At 40.0% G+C, this 15,159-nt stretch overlaps 1 protein-coding gene across 1 annotated transcript in view; it reads right to left on the bottom strand.

Annotated features, from left to right (window-relative positions):
• Positions 1 to 2,012: 2,012 nt before the first annotated feature.
• nphp4 (nephronophthisis 4) overlaps positions 2,013 to 15,159 on the bottom strand; it is a 101,543-nt gene continuing 88,396 nt past the window's right edge. The window contains exons 22-29 of the mRNA XM_030785241.1: positions 14,725 to 14,808; positions 8,641 to 8,797; positions 8,375 to 8,448; positions 7,961 to 8,046; positions 5,569 to 5,740; positions 4,746 to 4,925; positions 3,607 to 3,750; positions 2,013 to 2,153 (exon numbers count right to left, since the gene is read on the bottom strand). Coding sequence (XP_030641101.1) covers positions 2,013 to 2,153; positions 3,607 to 3,750; positions 4,746 to 4,925; positions 5,569 to 5,740; positions 7,961 to 8,046; positions 8,375 to 8,448; positions 8,641 to 8,797; positions 14,725 to 14,808 — 1,038 coding nt within the window. The remainder of the gene's footprint in view (positions 2,154 to 3,606; positions 3,751 to 4,745; positions 4,926 to 5,568; positions 5,741 to 7,960; positions 8,047 to 8,374; positions 8,449 to 8,640; positions 8,798 to 14,724; positions 14,809 to 15,159) is intronic.

Raw genomic sequence — 15,159 nt, 5'->3', positions numbered from 1 at the left:
AGAAATAGGGAAGGAAGAGGACCAACAACAACAACAACAACAAAACACGTGAAAATGGCAATTCGCGTCATTGGATGATTTTAAGTAGGCATTAAGGAAAGGCTTAAGAGGGACTCTGGGCTGCAAATCCCTCCAGCTCTGTGGCATTTTACCAAGAAACAGCGTATGGATATATATATAAATTTATAAAAAACCTTTAATACAACTGAGATACACATAACGAGGACACGTTCCACAATAGTACTTCAATATTTCATAGCATTTTCACACTGAAAATGACTCTCTGGTCTATACATTCCTGCAGTCTTTTATTGCTTTTTCTCTCTCTCTCTCTCTCTCTCTCTCTCTCTCTGTCTTTCACTCGCTCTCTTTTTCCTAAAAGGCTTTCACACCGTGCATGCCGATGAGAAGGGGATTGTATAACGGTGTGTTATGTAAGCTCTAGGTTGTTGACAGGGCTCTGTGAGCTTTGCTGTGGAGATGAGGATCTTTAAATGCCTGCTGATGTTAATGAGAGCTTGCTGCAACCACTGTTTCCTCTTTGAAAATCATACCTCATTAAAGCTCATGCAATTACACACACACACAGGCCCACACAGACACACACGCGCACACACACACACACACACACACACACACACGATTGCACGCTCACGCTCTTACTTTCCTTGACCCTACATGCATCGACTGAAGCAAACAGAGGGAGCTGGTGTACGCCGTGTTTGATGTTTTATGAAATGTTTTAGTGTTTTGTAAACATCGAGAGAGCGCAGGTGAAACACAGTCAAAATGGTGTAATTGAGAGCCGATTTGATTTGGCAGCTTTGAATTAGCGTGTTTGTTCGCTAGCGAGAGTACATTTTGCGAACGTTTTATGCTGCATTTTTAACTGACAGCTGTAATTATGCATCTGAAAATATTGTTCTAAAAATTCACCTTAAACTTCAGAACATGCTGTGGCAGAGCTCCTGAACAAGCCAATCAGAAGAACTGTTAATAGAGCAGGCTCATTAGCATAAAGACGACTGCCTAGCTCTAAATAAGCCCACGGTTTTCTGACTTCAGAGACTGACAGTTGGAATTCTGCTCAAATCTCGCTGCTTTTCTCAGTGTTTTTGTTCGGCTGTAACAAAAGACACACTGCTCATGTCGATTTCTTTTGTATCTATGCTGTGGCTTGCAAGCCTGTGTCTTTTGAGTGACAGCTTTCCTCCCTCATACCCTGAGCTGTGACACCATTCGTCTCCTGGTACAGCCATGGTGCTGCATGTTTGAAATGAGGGGACAAAATATCTCTCTGAGCAAAAAAAAAAAAAAAAAACTAATCCAAAAACCAACAGCAAAAAAGCAACAACAACAGCAAAAAAAATCAATAAAACGCTTTGGCTAAGCCTATAACTCAGTCGTTATGAAAAAGTTCTAAGTAGGTTACACCAAAAGACAGAGCTATTTGGAACACGCCTGCCGTAACAGCAAACTCAAGCTGGAATCTCGTGGTAAATGATTGTAAAGTGCACTGGTCTCCCGCTGTGGTACTCTATAGAGCAGGCTAATCTCTGAGTTAGCACTGCTGAGGATAAAGAGAAAAGGCCACTTACTATTTAAAGCATATTCTCTGTTTAAACGGTTGAAAATGTCATTTTGTCTCCGTATGCTCTTCTGCACCCAGTTTCTTATCAGTTGTTTTGCTCGTAGTGCAACCATAAACCCTGATGTTCAGTTCATTGAACAATAAAATCCGATCAATAATACAACAATACAATTCATATTTGGAATGTGTATCTGAAATGAAAACAATTTTATTATCACTAATAAAATCTCTCTGAGGCAATCTACATTCAAAACAATGGTTCATTTTTCAAATTAAAAAGCAACACAAAAAAAAAATCGTACAAAAGTACAAATACAACCACAAAAAACGTTTTCTCTCAGAATCTTTATAAATTTGATATGACAGTTTGCTCGATATCTCTGCACAGTCCCACGATCAGTGAGCGCACACAGTGGATGGCTTATTGGTACTGGACCTTAACACAGAACGTCTCCTCATTCTTGTCCTCCTGATTGTTCATATAGATGAGGATCTCCTCTGTGCCAGGACTCTGGCTCGGCGCAAAGCGAAGGCCGATAGAGTAGATCTCCCCTCCACCAACCTAAGCCAACATTCATTCAGACAGAGTGGTTAAAGTAAAGTTTTTTTTTTCTGTAAACGCATTAAATGCAAATGAGCCACTTTACAAAGAACATTGGATAGGTTTCTGATTCATGTCTACACTCTGAGTAAAGCCTGTTACTCCAGACGTCCTTTGAAATTCAAGTATACCTTGTGACAGACTTTCTGACGACAATTACTACTAACATCTTGTTTAATTAGAGAGAACCATCATTTGTGTAACAAATTAATGAACCCATAAGATTTTATTACTTAAAGTGTGGTACGGTTACACCTATAAGAGCAGCATAAAGAAATTAGCAGTTATTCTTTTCCTTGGAGTTGCTGGTAGAGGGATGCACACTGTATTAAATGCATTTGTGTCTGTTCTGTCAGAGACTGATGGCCCTGCATTTCATTGAAGTGGACAAAGAAACTCCATCTCCCTCTTTCTCTCTCTATCGTCTTTAATGGCCAGCTAAGATGTATGGGCCAATGCAGTGGATTTATTCAGTAATCTTCCCAAAAGCAGAGATGTATCGATTCTTCTGTTTTTTTGGGTGTTTTTTTGGCGCCACAAATGTTTTCGCAATGACACGGTAGGGATTTTTTTCTTCCTTTTTTTTCCGTAGAGGAGGGGTTAAATAAACAACTCTATACACATTTTTTAAGACGACTTCCTCCATGAATCCTTTCAGAAGAAAAGATAACTGAAGCAGTGTGGACTAGACAGGTAATAGACTGGACTATTTCCTTTCTCTCTCTCTCTCTCTTCGTACACTCTCGGAGTATGTTTTATGTGTCAGCAGACAATCATTAATAGTGTCTGCTCAATACCAACAGTCTCGCATTTTACACCATTGTCGAATTTTATTGTTCAGCAATAGAACATAACCTGTCTTCTGAGACTCGGATTTTGAAAGCAAATCAATGGAACCACTGAATGATGAAATTAACATTTTCGAGTCTGCAATCCTAACCTCCAAACCAAAAAACAAAAAAAAAAATGCAACCCCAACTCTATTTGAACAATACTATGACATTATTACACTAAACTGTGGAATAGGTTACAAGAAAATACTACAGCCTAAGAAATGCACACCAGACTTGAGTCCCACTGCTGGGGACATGTTGTCATTTAAGGACTGAGCAAAGCCTAATAACCATGAGCCTAGATTTTGTTTGTGATGGTAAAAGCTACTATCAGCTCAAGGGGAACCAGATATGGAAATAAACCACAAGGAGGGATTTCAGCTGATTTTTTTTTTCTCCTTCTGAAGGACATGAACGACTTCACAAAAGCAATAAACATCATCCTTTATAACCTTAAACTCTCAGGGAAGTTCTGGAGGAAAACAAAAAAGAAAAAAAACATAACCTTGCAAAGCCTCAGTTTCTCTGAGGCAAGCTGGTGAGCGAGAGCTTTGTTGGCGTCACTCTCTTGAAACCCTCACCTGAAAATGATCTTCCTTGAACTGCAGCAGGTCGGGGTGGTCAGAGCGCAGCTGAAAGACTCGGCGGTTGGGGTACGGGTTGGTGTAGGTAATTTTCTTGTTGGTGCCCCTTCCCTCTCCTACAGGCACTGAAATCTGATAGGTCTGGGAGGAGAAAGAAACAAAAAGGAAAAAAACAATAATCCAGACCAGAGTGAAAAACACAGAGCGCTTTCCAGAGCGTTATCCTGAACATTTTCACCACTGATGCCTCAAAACTGCCCATATATGGAAAGTTTACCCCTCACTCCTCTGTTTTATACACTCTGTATAAACAAATGGTTAAATGAAGAACCAAATGCAATTTATATAATATGGAAAAAATAGACCTCATGTCAAAGAAATTAATTTCCTCTGCATTTATACTTGTCTCTTTTTTCTGCGTGTGTGCCGGGACTGTTTTTATGGAAATTGGTTTGAGACCGGATCCAAATCAATTTCTGGCAACCTTGACGCATCTCACATCTACTTGCATGGACATCTCATAAGCCTCATCCAATGGTAGTCTATGAGTGGGAAGTCTGAAGTCAATATTAACCACAGTCAGAGACTCTGCTGTGAGCCGAGGCACGAGTTGTGATTAAATCGAGTGGCTGTCAGTCTCTTTTGGCAAACGCAGCGGTATACCCATAAGACAATATGATAGCCGGCCAAGGGGCCCCGACAGCCCACTGAGAACTCACTTCTCTCTGAGCTGTTGTGCTGAGTTTGTCACACTCAGACACATTAGGGAGAGGGAGAGAGAGAGAGAGAGAGAGAGAGAGAGAGAGAGAATGAGTGAGTGAGTGAGTGATGGGCTAGATGCCAAAGAAAGACAGGAAGTGAGCCAGTGTGATTTAAGGATGAGTCCAAATTTCCAAAAATACCCCTGCTCCCTTCTATCTGAATCCTCCAGTTTGGCGGCTATGACTCGGAAGCGGGATGATAGCACATTAAGGGGTATTAGCGCTCTGAAGTTGTCTGCTGCATACTTAGGCTGTGACTCCTGCTCCGTTAAGCAGTTACTTAAATTCGGAGAGGTGACAAAGTGGGCATCGTAGTGATGTTATCTGGCTAAAGAAGTCAAAGAGCACAGGCACTTTAATAACTGCTTTAATTACCTTGGTTACAATCGGCTGGCGACAGGTGACAGCGAGAAGCCAGGAGGCCACCAGCTGGCAGTTCTCGACGTCCACCACGTTCAGGTAGACGAACCGGCTGCCTGAACGCAGAGGCCTCAACCCCACCTGCAGGTCCTGAACACCCTCAGGGGGCAGAACAAACACCTCAGAAGGATCAATCTGTGTTAACAAAACAAAAAAAAAAAACACAAAACAAAATGAAAAAAAAACACCAGCAAAACAAACAACAAAGAAAATAGCTATATTATACTTCTGGATTTTCTATAGTTGAAAGAATATATTATATTCAGTTTAGGACCCTTTTCACTGTGAAACAGAATCAAGACTGCATTTGGTCATAATGGGTCTGTTTGACATTCATCTAATTCTCCTTATCAAGGTCTGTTTTATTCATCACTGTGATAACTTATTTTCTTTTCTGCCATAATATTTATTACATTGATTTCCATACAAAAAGTCAAACTTGATGAACGAGCAGCTGTTGTTTCTTTGTTGTTACTTTCTGTTATTGTCATTATTCTAACATCTTATATGGGTTCAGTCTAGTATGGAAACAACCCGAAATTTTGTTTTTGAAAAACAGGGACAGAGTTAAGAGCAGCTGTCTTCATAAAACAACAACAACAACGAAAAAGGCACCCACTCACAACATTTATTTTTACTTTTACAGAACAAGTTCTCCGCAAATGGACATCTGTCCAAATAAACAAACAAACAAACAAAAAAAGCAGAGAGCCTACAGAGATGTCCAGAGATGTGTTGGAGGGGGGGGGGATCCGGTCTTTGAACTAGGTTGCTGTACCTGTATCTCCAGAGGATGAGAAGAGTAACACTTGACCTTCCTGACAGCCTGAGTACCTCGGAGTACCAGGGAGTGCCAGCTGAGCTGCCCGCTGGCACAGTTCACGTCTACCCGCTGCAGGTAATGAACGTACACCTCCCACGTCTGGGCAGGAACCGCTAACCACCGGTCACTGACACACAGGAGAAATTCAGCAGGACAACGGTCATTTTAAAAATGCACTTTCATTCTGTTTAATGACCAATACAATCAATCACTCATTCATTCAATTCCTAAGCCACTTATCCTAATTAGGGTCGCGGGGGAATGCTGGAGCCTATCCCAGCCTGAGATGGGCACAAATACATCAAAAAGTATCTTGTTACAAATTACAAATACTTGCTCATCAAATGTATCAAAATAAAATACAAAATACTGGTGTGAGAAAATGTATTTAATTAAAATACAAGTCATTTGTATTTTGAAAATACAAAAATAAATACAGAATGATCTGTAACACTATTTTAGGCAGTTCGCAGATGCCTTTTTTAGAAGCGATTTACAATAAGTGCAACAGTACAGTAAGCTAATTTCCTAGATCTCTAACTTTACAGTCATTTGTAGAAGTGCAACACATTTAATATAGGAGATTAACTACTATATGTAAAAACGCCTAAATTTAGCTGTTAGAAATTAAGTTTGTCCTTAGAACAAAAATAGCTAGCCTGATTTATCGCTAATGAAGGCTTCCATAAGACTAACCACAAGATGACACTGTCCCAGGCTGTCTGAGCATGCCTATGGTGTTAGCTAGAATGCCACTAGCAAGCTAGCAAGTAAATTCACAAGTTTTAGAGTACAGCTATTTGCTTATTGCTCTGTTCTTACATCCTATAATGACATTCAGTGAGCAATATCTGATAGTATATCTTATTATATACTTTACCTTATGGCAGTGGTTCCAAACTCCAGACCTCAGGGCCCACTGTCCTGCACGTCTTTGTTTTAACTCTTCATTATCACAGTTAATTGAGCTAATCAAGGGCTTGATGATTAATTGATCAGTAGTATGAGGTGTGTCAGTCCTGAGCTCAGGAGAGTTAAAACAAAGACGTGCAGGACAGCGGGCCCCCAGGACTGGAGTTGAGAACCACTGCCTCAAGGCAACTTGTACCGAGCACCAAAGCAGCTTCTCTCCTTGTGTTACTGGTCACGAAGAAAACAAACAGTTCACAACGAGAGCGTGGGACCCAACAGGATGTGACACGTGATTTACTTGCATCTAGCCAAAGACTGTGATAGGCTATATTTAGTAGACCTATAGTCAGTAGTCCTATACTAAGCCTGGTGATGAACGTTCTTGTCTTACTTGAGAATAAAATGAAATATTTGATTAAGTATTTTAAATGCACAAAATACAATCTCCCAAAGTATTTTGTCATAAATTACATTTAGTTATTCTAGCAAAATACAAATGACAAAATACTTAAAAGTAATTAAATATGTATTTTAAATACATTTAATTGAAATACTGCCCATCCCTGATCCCAGTGCTCATTGGGTGTAACACAGGGAAACACCCTGGACATGTCACCAGTCCCAATTCATTCAGTTCTTTATATGTTTATATATGAGATATATATATATGATGCTGTCTTTTGAAGTTTGTCTACTGGTGAATTCAGTTCCCACATGTACAGCTCAAATAAATGAATATGAAACCAGTTTCTCCTCTCATCTCTTCTACTCCCATTGCTTTCTCATCTAAACAAAATGTCAGGTTTCCATAAAGCATTTTGAATTTGGTTATTTAATGAGAAATAAATACATCAGTGTTCAATATGTAAGAAAAAAAACACAGTGGTATTTACTGGTGTTACATTTTGACATTATGATTATTGACAGTCATACTGACAGGCACACAGTGGAAGTCAAGACATTACAGCTAAACACGTATGTCTAGTCCAAAGACTCACATCAGCTGGGCATGTCAGATCCAGTAATATTGTAGTTGATTTTTTTTTTAACATATTAAAATATTTTAGCTATATTGGTGACTGCATATGATTCTGTACACTAAATGCAGTCAGAATATGGTTCTTCATGGGGTTACAGTTGTGGAAGACTAGAGGCAAGTTACAAAGTCCTGTTTAAAACAGTTTCCCTGTGTGATTATCGATGCCTAAATGTCCATCTCTGATTTGGATGAATAAATTAATATCCTAAACTTCATGCAATCAGAGAGAGAGCGAATAAGACATCCTAATTAAGCAAATGAAATTAATCACATACATGAACACCTTAATCAAGGACAGCCATCGAACCATGGAGATTCTGAGGAAGGTGGTGATTATGCTGGGGGGGGGGGGGGGGGGGGGGGGGGGGGGGGTAGGGCTGAGGTATGCATACGTACGTGAAAACGGTTATGAAGAATTTCCTTATTTGAGGACTGGGGCTGCCGGCCACTTTGAAAAACACGTCCTGCGGTTCCCCCAGTGCCTAATGGGAGGTTTGAAGAAACATTCAAGTCAATGTTTTATTCAGTCTGTTTCCAAACAGCTGTCTTTAGGTAAGCAACAAATGTCAGTGGTACTCATAAAATAAATAAATAAATAAATAAAAAACACACTGAACATTCTGTTAGCTGTCAACAGAATCGTCTTTTAAAATTTTTTATACATACTTTTGATATAAAACTTAAGCTTTTCCATAGACAGCACAAAGAGATTAAAAAGGTCTAGAGAGGTTGTTGCTGTTTTTTAAATCACCATTTTTATATTAGGACTAAACAGCTGATTTGCTGTAGCAATGAATTCAGTTTGCTCACGAGCGCCATGATGTCACAGATGACATTGGGGTCACTGCACCGCACGGAGACCGGCACCGAACCATCTGCAACACCTCCCGGCGTTCCTGGAAGGAAGGGTGTGAGGTTGGGGTAGAGGAAGTGGGGAGGGGGGGTTACGGTCAGACAATGAAGAGTAAACATGAGGAGGGGAGGAGGAAACAAGCAGAGACTTTAGTTCACATCTAATCAGGGCTTCCCGCCATGGCCATGCATAAAGCAGGAGTGACTGTTTTAACGAGCTGCACCTGCCGGCCTCTCCCAGGGTGGCAGGCGGATGGCTTTCTTAAGGAACGTCAGCTCCGGGTGGAAGAAGCGAAATGTCTGATCGATGACAGGTGGCGTGGGCTCGACGTTTACCTGGCATATCGCCAGCGGCTTGCCATCCTCCGCCTTGAACGTAACCTGGAGGGAGAAATTACAACAGGTGAATGGAAATCAAACATGATTTAAATTACAAATCAATCTCAGGGAAGCATGATTCATTTAAAAAGTCTGTTGTTAAGACCATGGAAGAGTATTTTAGACTCTCTGCATACATGGACAAATTTAAACTTGTGTGGAAATTACTGTGATATCTATTCCAGAACTGCCATGACTTCAATACTAAAATATAGGCTACCATTCACAATCACTGATGAGCACGCAAAACCATTAGATTGTGCTTTATAACCAACACCAAAGTCACAATATATGATATTGTCGGATGAAAGCGCACAGCCCACAGATGTGAAGACATTACAAATAAATGGCTCAGCCTTGATTCTCTGGTGCAGCTTATTAAATGGACTGTAGCCAGTTACCTAGGAGCTGTACATTCAGAGGTAAAACTCCTCAGACAGATCTCTTCTTCTTTCTCTTTCATGCTCTAACAGTATAATTTTTTAACTAGAGCTCTCTCTTTAGCACAGCTAGTCAGCCTGTGAGTTACCAGACAATTCTCCTGTTTTATAAACATGCAATTTACAAGCCCCAGAATAGCTGGAGATTTTTGCATGGTAAGATAACCCATTTTGTTGGCGAGTCAACATGTTTCCACTCAGTGCGGGAATCAAACCGGAAGGCCAGAAACACAAATCCTCTGTAAAGCAGAGTGCAAACAGCCTGAGTTCCCAGAAGCTGAACGGACACAAAATATATGTAACACAGCTCTAAGAATCCACAGTTCACACCAACAACACTACATAGAACTCTAACCCATTTCGTAACCACGAGAACCAAGTGTTGCTGTAGCATTTGCGCATAGCGTCGAATAGTTCAGCCCAGAACGCATTCCCAACGTGTTTACATCTTTGTGGCTGAGAATGCTTGGCATAGCGCAGACCACTGTTTTGCTTTGACTGAAAATCCATTGTGTAAGTATATCTAGACCTTCACTCCAGTGTCACTCTCACTCTCTCTCTCTCTCTCTCTCTCTCTATCGCTCTCCTTCTCATTTCTCCTTTACAGGAGCAATCTCAACATGAAATCTGTTTCACAGTCTAACCCTGCATAACCAATATTGATTTCATCCTATAACTCCATCCTATATCAAACTCTCCAGACAGAATTTGCCACTGGCAATTGAGTGCCAACAGTCATAATTCACACACTGCACAGGAGGGCTGGGGGGGCATATAAGCCTATTTAAGTTTGTTTTTTGCTCAGTCAGAGAACCCATCTCCGTGCCACTCTATTCCCCCCTGTGTTAGGCCATATTTGTCTCTTTGCCCCTTTCCTCCATGATACCACACACACACACACACACACACACACACACACGCTCCACCTTTGTCTATGCATACTGGTTTTCCCCCCTTTCCACTAGATTAATCATCATTTCTTGTTCCCAGTAGGTGTTCCCGTTATATTGGAATGGTAATGAAGCAGTGGTGAAGGAAGGTAACTGCAGCGTTGGGGGTTTGAATCTCAAGCAGTTCCCTGTCACCATACCCTTGAGTGAGCCTCTTAACACAGAGGTTTCTACAAATGTGCGTGTGAGACCTCTGACATGGAGAGTAATAAATGCACATCTTGGTAAGAGCATAAGTAAAATGAATGAATGTTTCATTAATATTCTCCTGATGGTCTGTCTTGATGTCACTGCAGCCTGTACTTCACTAAATCAGGAGGCTTTGGCTTTCAGAATGATACTGAATCATTACTGTTATTATTATTTATTTCAAATTAAAGATTTCACGATTTCTGATACAAACATGTCTTTTTTTTAAATCCAAAGTATAACTGCAATTCCAATTTAATGAAAACATTATTTTAATAAGACTGATGATATATTTTTAATGGTAAGGAGAAGGCCCTGCCCACATAATAAAACAGAATTTTGTGGATATTTACTTTACCAACCATTATGGTATATTCATTATAATGGACAACATTATTTATTAAACACCGCTGGTGCTGTCCTACATGTACTAGCACAGATACAAATATAAGGAGCGATTTGAGAGTAAATAAAAAACCAAAAACAGATCATAAAGAAAAACTTTCAGAGGCTGCCCTGAGTTTTCCACTGTTTGGCTAACCGTGTAATAGTCAATACACAAAGACATTTTCCCTTGTTTCTAATTCATCTGTTCAAAATTGCTGAAGCACCAACATAGTCACATATTACAATCTTTGCAGCACTGGCTGAGTTAAAACACATATCATTTGGATCCTAAGAGAAGTGTATGCATCATTAAAACAAACAGCAATAACTCTTGACAACAAAAAATCTGTCTGCAATAAAAACCTCAACCAGCAACACATAAAAAAAAATTACCCAGTTGTTGTTGAAATGGGAAAAATGTTAAAATGCCTCCATGGTTCACAGCATTTTTTCTGCTACTGTGTGAATTAATGTTTGCTTCTGTAGAGTGAAACATTTGACCTGAGCTGACCTGGGAAATCTGCTTGCAGCTGCAGTATTATGGAGCTTCAGCCTTGTGGGGCTAAACACGGCCTATCCCCTAGACACGCATGTCCAGGGGCTTCCAGAACCTTCCATCACCCTGTTAACATTCGCACCACCCCTAAACCGACACTGTCTGTGTAACTCAGATGAGGAGAAGTTGGCAGTTTGCTGTGTGAGTCATAGATGAAGTATTACTGAAAATTGCACAGTGGCTCTTTGTGAACTATCGTTGACAAAAATGTAAAATTTTACAGCAAAATCAGCAACAAAGCTTTCTTTTTTTTTTTTTTTTTTTTTACAAAAATCCTAGAGAGTTTTGTTTGCCCAGAAGATTCCTCCAAACATCATTTTTTTTGCACAGGAAAACTTCACCCAAGAAAACCTCAGCTTTATAAGAAAAACAGATAAATACAATACAACAAAGAGGTTAACACTATGTATGTTATTATTTTCGTTCACAGGGTCCACATTTTCACAGAGTGAAACAGTGTTGAGTCTGCCCCCCGCCCTAACGCTGTGGGTTCAGAGGGGGTGCCTGGGGAGTTCAGGCAGGGTTAATGGAGTCTGAATCAGCCCGGCTGCAGAAGCTGCTTCTCAGCTCAGGTCAGCTCTCAGTAAAACACAGGTGATGCCACTGCCGGTGCTATTGGACGCTTTAGGGACGACTGCAAGTGGTCTAGTCTGCCCAGCTCTTGTTTTATTGCTTGATTTAAGCTGACGTTTATGCCCACCAGAACCCGGGTTTGTTTTGTTTTGTTCATGGTTTCTCTCTCCCTCTCTCTCTCTCTGTCTTCACTCTGGTAAATACTTCTTGTCTTAATGGCAAAGTGAAATGTTTGTAGTTGACCTCATCCTCCACAGACCTCTGCAAACCTGAGCACCTGTCTGAGAAGGCCTGTCCCATGGCCCTGTCACAACATAACATTGCCTGAGTGTGTGTGTCTGTGTGTGTGTGTGTGTCTGTGTGTGTGTGTGTCTGTGTGTGTGTCTGTGTGTGTGCAATGCTGCTCAGGGAGTAGTCAAGCTGCACTTAAAATCTGAGTCAGTGCTTTTGAAGAAAATTGTTCACTTAAATAAAACACATTAAAAACAGCTGTCAGGGAGAGACTTGTCAAATGACTAGAATGAAATGTCATAAATGCAAGGTGAACATAACACATCAGCACTATACTGATGACTATTTGGAAAAAGAACTTGAACTTTTATGATATCTGCTTGATGAGATGAACATGTATATAATTTTTTAAGTATACTTTATAAATAAATTGATGTTAATAAAAATGTTAACAAAATCCTATGCAGTTTGATTATTGATCAATTGTTTTTGCTGTGTAGAAGAGTATGGGTTCAGTGAAAATTTTAACATCACATGGCCTTTTAAAATTATTACCACATGCACATCATAGGGGGTGATAGGGATGTCACAAGAATCGACACATCGGTAACAAGTTGATGCCAAAAAACTGAAAATGTAACGATACTACAGTATCAGTGGTACTGAGTCAAAAGCAGCACCACACTCCTGTCTGACTGACTGCAAGTAGATGAAAAAGTTAGGAATGTCCAACCAACACATTAGAAAAAGATGTGGAAAAAAAAAGAAAAAAAAACATGAAAATGGAGCACGGTAATGCTGCTACAGCACTGTCAAACGTCACGCTCTTCGAAAAGAAAGTTGCCTACGATGTTTGATTGGCTAAGCGCTAAATTACCTTACTGGTTTAGGCAATAGCTCACGGCAGCAACCTTATTGTTCCATCAAGTGTCAATAAAGTAGAACTGTAGCCTTTGAAGTAGATATTTACAGACAATCAGTCTACAATAGTCTGTCAGCATGTCAGAAAACTCTGTCTATTGTTTACAGTCAGGGTTTCTAAACAAATTTGAAAATTTCAGCTTGTCATTTTGTATAATTCCTCAAATTTGAAATCAATACTGTGTCAAGATGTGATTTTCTGTCTTGAAGGCTATATGCCAGCACGGGCCTGGAGAGTCAGTGCTCATATGTGTTCACTGGGTTTTTTTTGTTTTTTTTTATGGCAGTGTTGGGGTTCTGGAGTTGGAAAGATGTGCAATAAAAGTTGGTTTGCATCTTGATATTATTGAATGCCATCTGCACTTTACTTCAGTGATAGTTGTTTAACTAATAGAAAGATACAGTATATACCGCTGCTATATACAACATATATATATATATATATATATATATATATATATATATATATATAACCGCAGGCTGTTGTTACTGTTAGTAGCTCTGTCTTTTACATTTCATTACTGTTGTATTACTTTCTGTATTCTATTACTGCAGGGAAGCAAACTATTCTCTACTTGAATAATGAAGGAGATACTCTAAAGCTGCTGTTTACTGTTTACTGTTAGACACTTGAGGGCCAAATGCTATTGATTTAAATATTTGTGAATGTTCATACAACATTTTTTTAATCAAGGAGTGTATGTTGCATGGGATTTCTGTTTTTGCCATGGTATGCAATCAGGTATTGAGAATTGTGGAATTGCACTGGTTTTTGGTATCGACCAACAACATTTTGTAATCCTGACACCCCCAACCCTGAAGACCAAAGAGGATCACTTAACTAAAGCATTATTGCTAGTTGTACTCTTCTAGGATGCATTAAAACAGAGTGCAAATTAGTTTCATGTCTAACACACGCACGCACACACTCACTCATACACTGCTTCTCTCACATACACACACATGCACACACACACCTGTGTTTACTTTACCTGCTCATTCACTCTTTGTACAAAAGTGCCAACTCCATAACCTCCTCCTATTCTGAACTTCTCATCATGACAAGGACTAATAGAGGAAGTGAGAAAGCAGAGCAGAGCACACAGGCTTGTGTATACTCTGGCATAATCAATTAACAAGCCCAAACTCACACTTCCCCATGCTTGTCCCACGCGAATACTATCTGTGGTTACATTTCCTATCAAGAGGCAAACAATTTGCTAAACATTTATTAACAGCTTCAATTCAGATGCTGATGCATCCATGGATGATCACGCTTAAAAATGCAAATTTGCAGACATTAAGCCCACGTGTAAGAGGACAATTAAAATGAATAAGATTTAGTGATCTGGCTGACTTGATCATCAGTGACTCAGTCATCTCAATAAGTGTTACAGTGGAGCGAAAGGGCTGAAGTGACACTCTTGTATAATTGGTAGGGTGTTATGAGGAATGTCTGGGGAGGGAACACGATACCACTCTTGCACAGTTAATGACAAATGATCAGCAGCTCTCTGAAGTAGAATTTCATAAGACAATCCCACAGAGGATGTTACAGTCACGCTACAAAATGTTATAGTTCGGTAGACTGATGAACAAATTTGTTATTTGGAACAAACCTAAGTAAAATTACAAAAATCAAAAGATTGCATGTATGATAGGGAGACAATCTGAGCTTCTTACCTTTACAGATTTGGTCAGCAGTGTGCTGGATTGATTTTTCTGGGCCATCTGTGGATTTCTAGCACTTTTCAAGCTGCTCCAAGACTGAAATCATATGGGAGAAATGAAGACACTTTAAATGTCAATTAAATTGTGCAAAACGGATGAGTCGTGGCATGTGTATACTGTCTGCTAGGCATGCTCCTTTTCACCAATATACAAAAAAAAAGAAAACCCTCATTGCATTATCAGCGGCAACAATTCTAAGACTAAGGCTCTATGTGATGGCGGGGACAGTTTTAGGGCTGTTGTCAGATTAGGACAGATGTCTGGGACTGTGGGAGACAGCATTTGTCCAGACAGCTGTAGCTGAGGAGTCAAAGTTTGGATGCAGAGCACCCCAACCTGCTGACAAGCCAATCAGTCATGTAGATCTCCAGGCAGGCCGACACACTG

This window comes from Chanos chanos, chromosome 9 (genome assembly GCF_902362185.1).
Source record: "Chanos chanos chromosome 9, fChaCha1.1, whole genome shotgun sequence".
NCBI classification, from domain to species: Eukaryota; Metazoa; Chordata; class Actinopteri; order Gonorynchiformes; family Chanidae; genus Chanos; species Chanos chanos.
The sequence above is the reverse complement of the archived record's forward strand: the minus strand, read 5'-3'. Positions and strand labels throughout refer to the sequence as shown.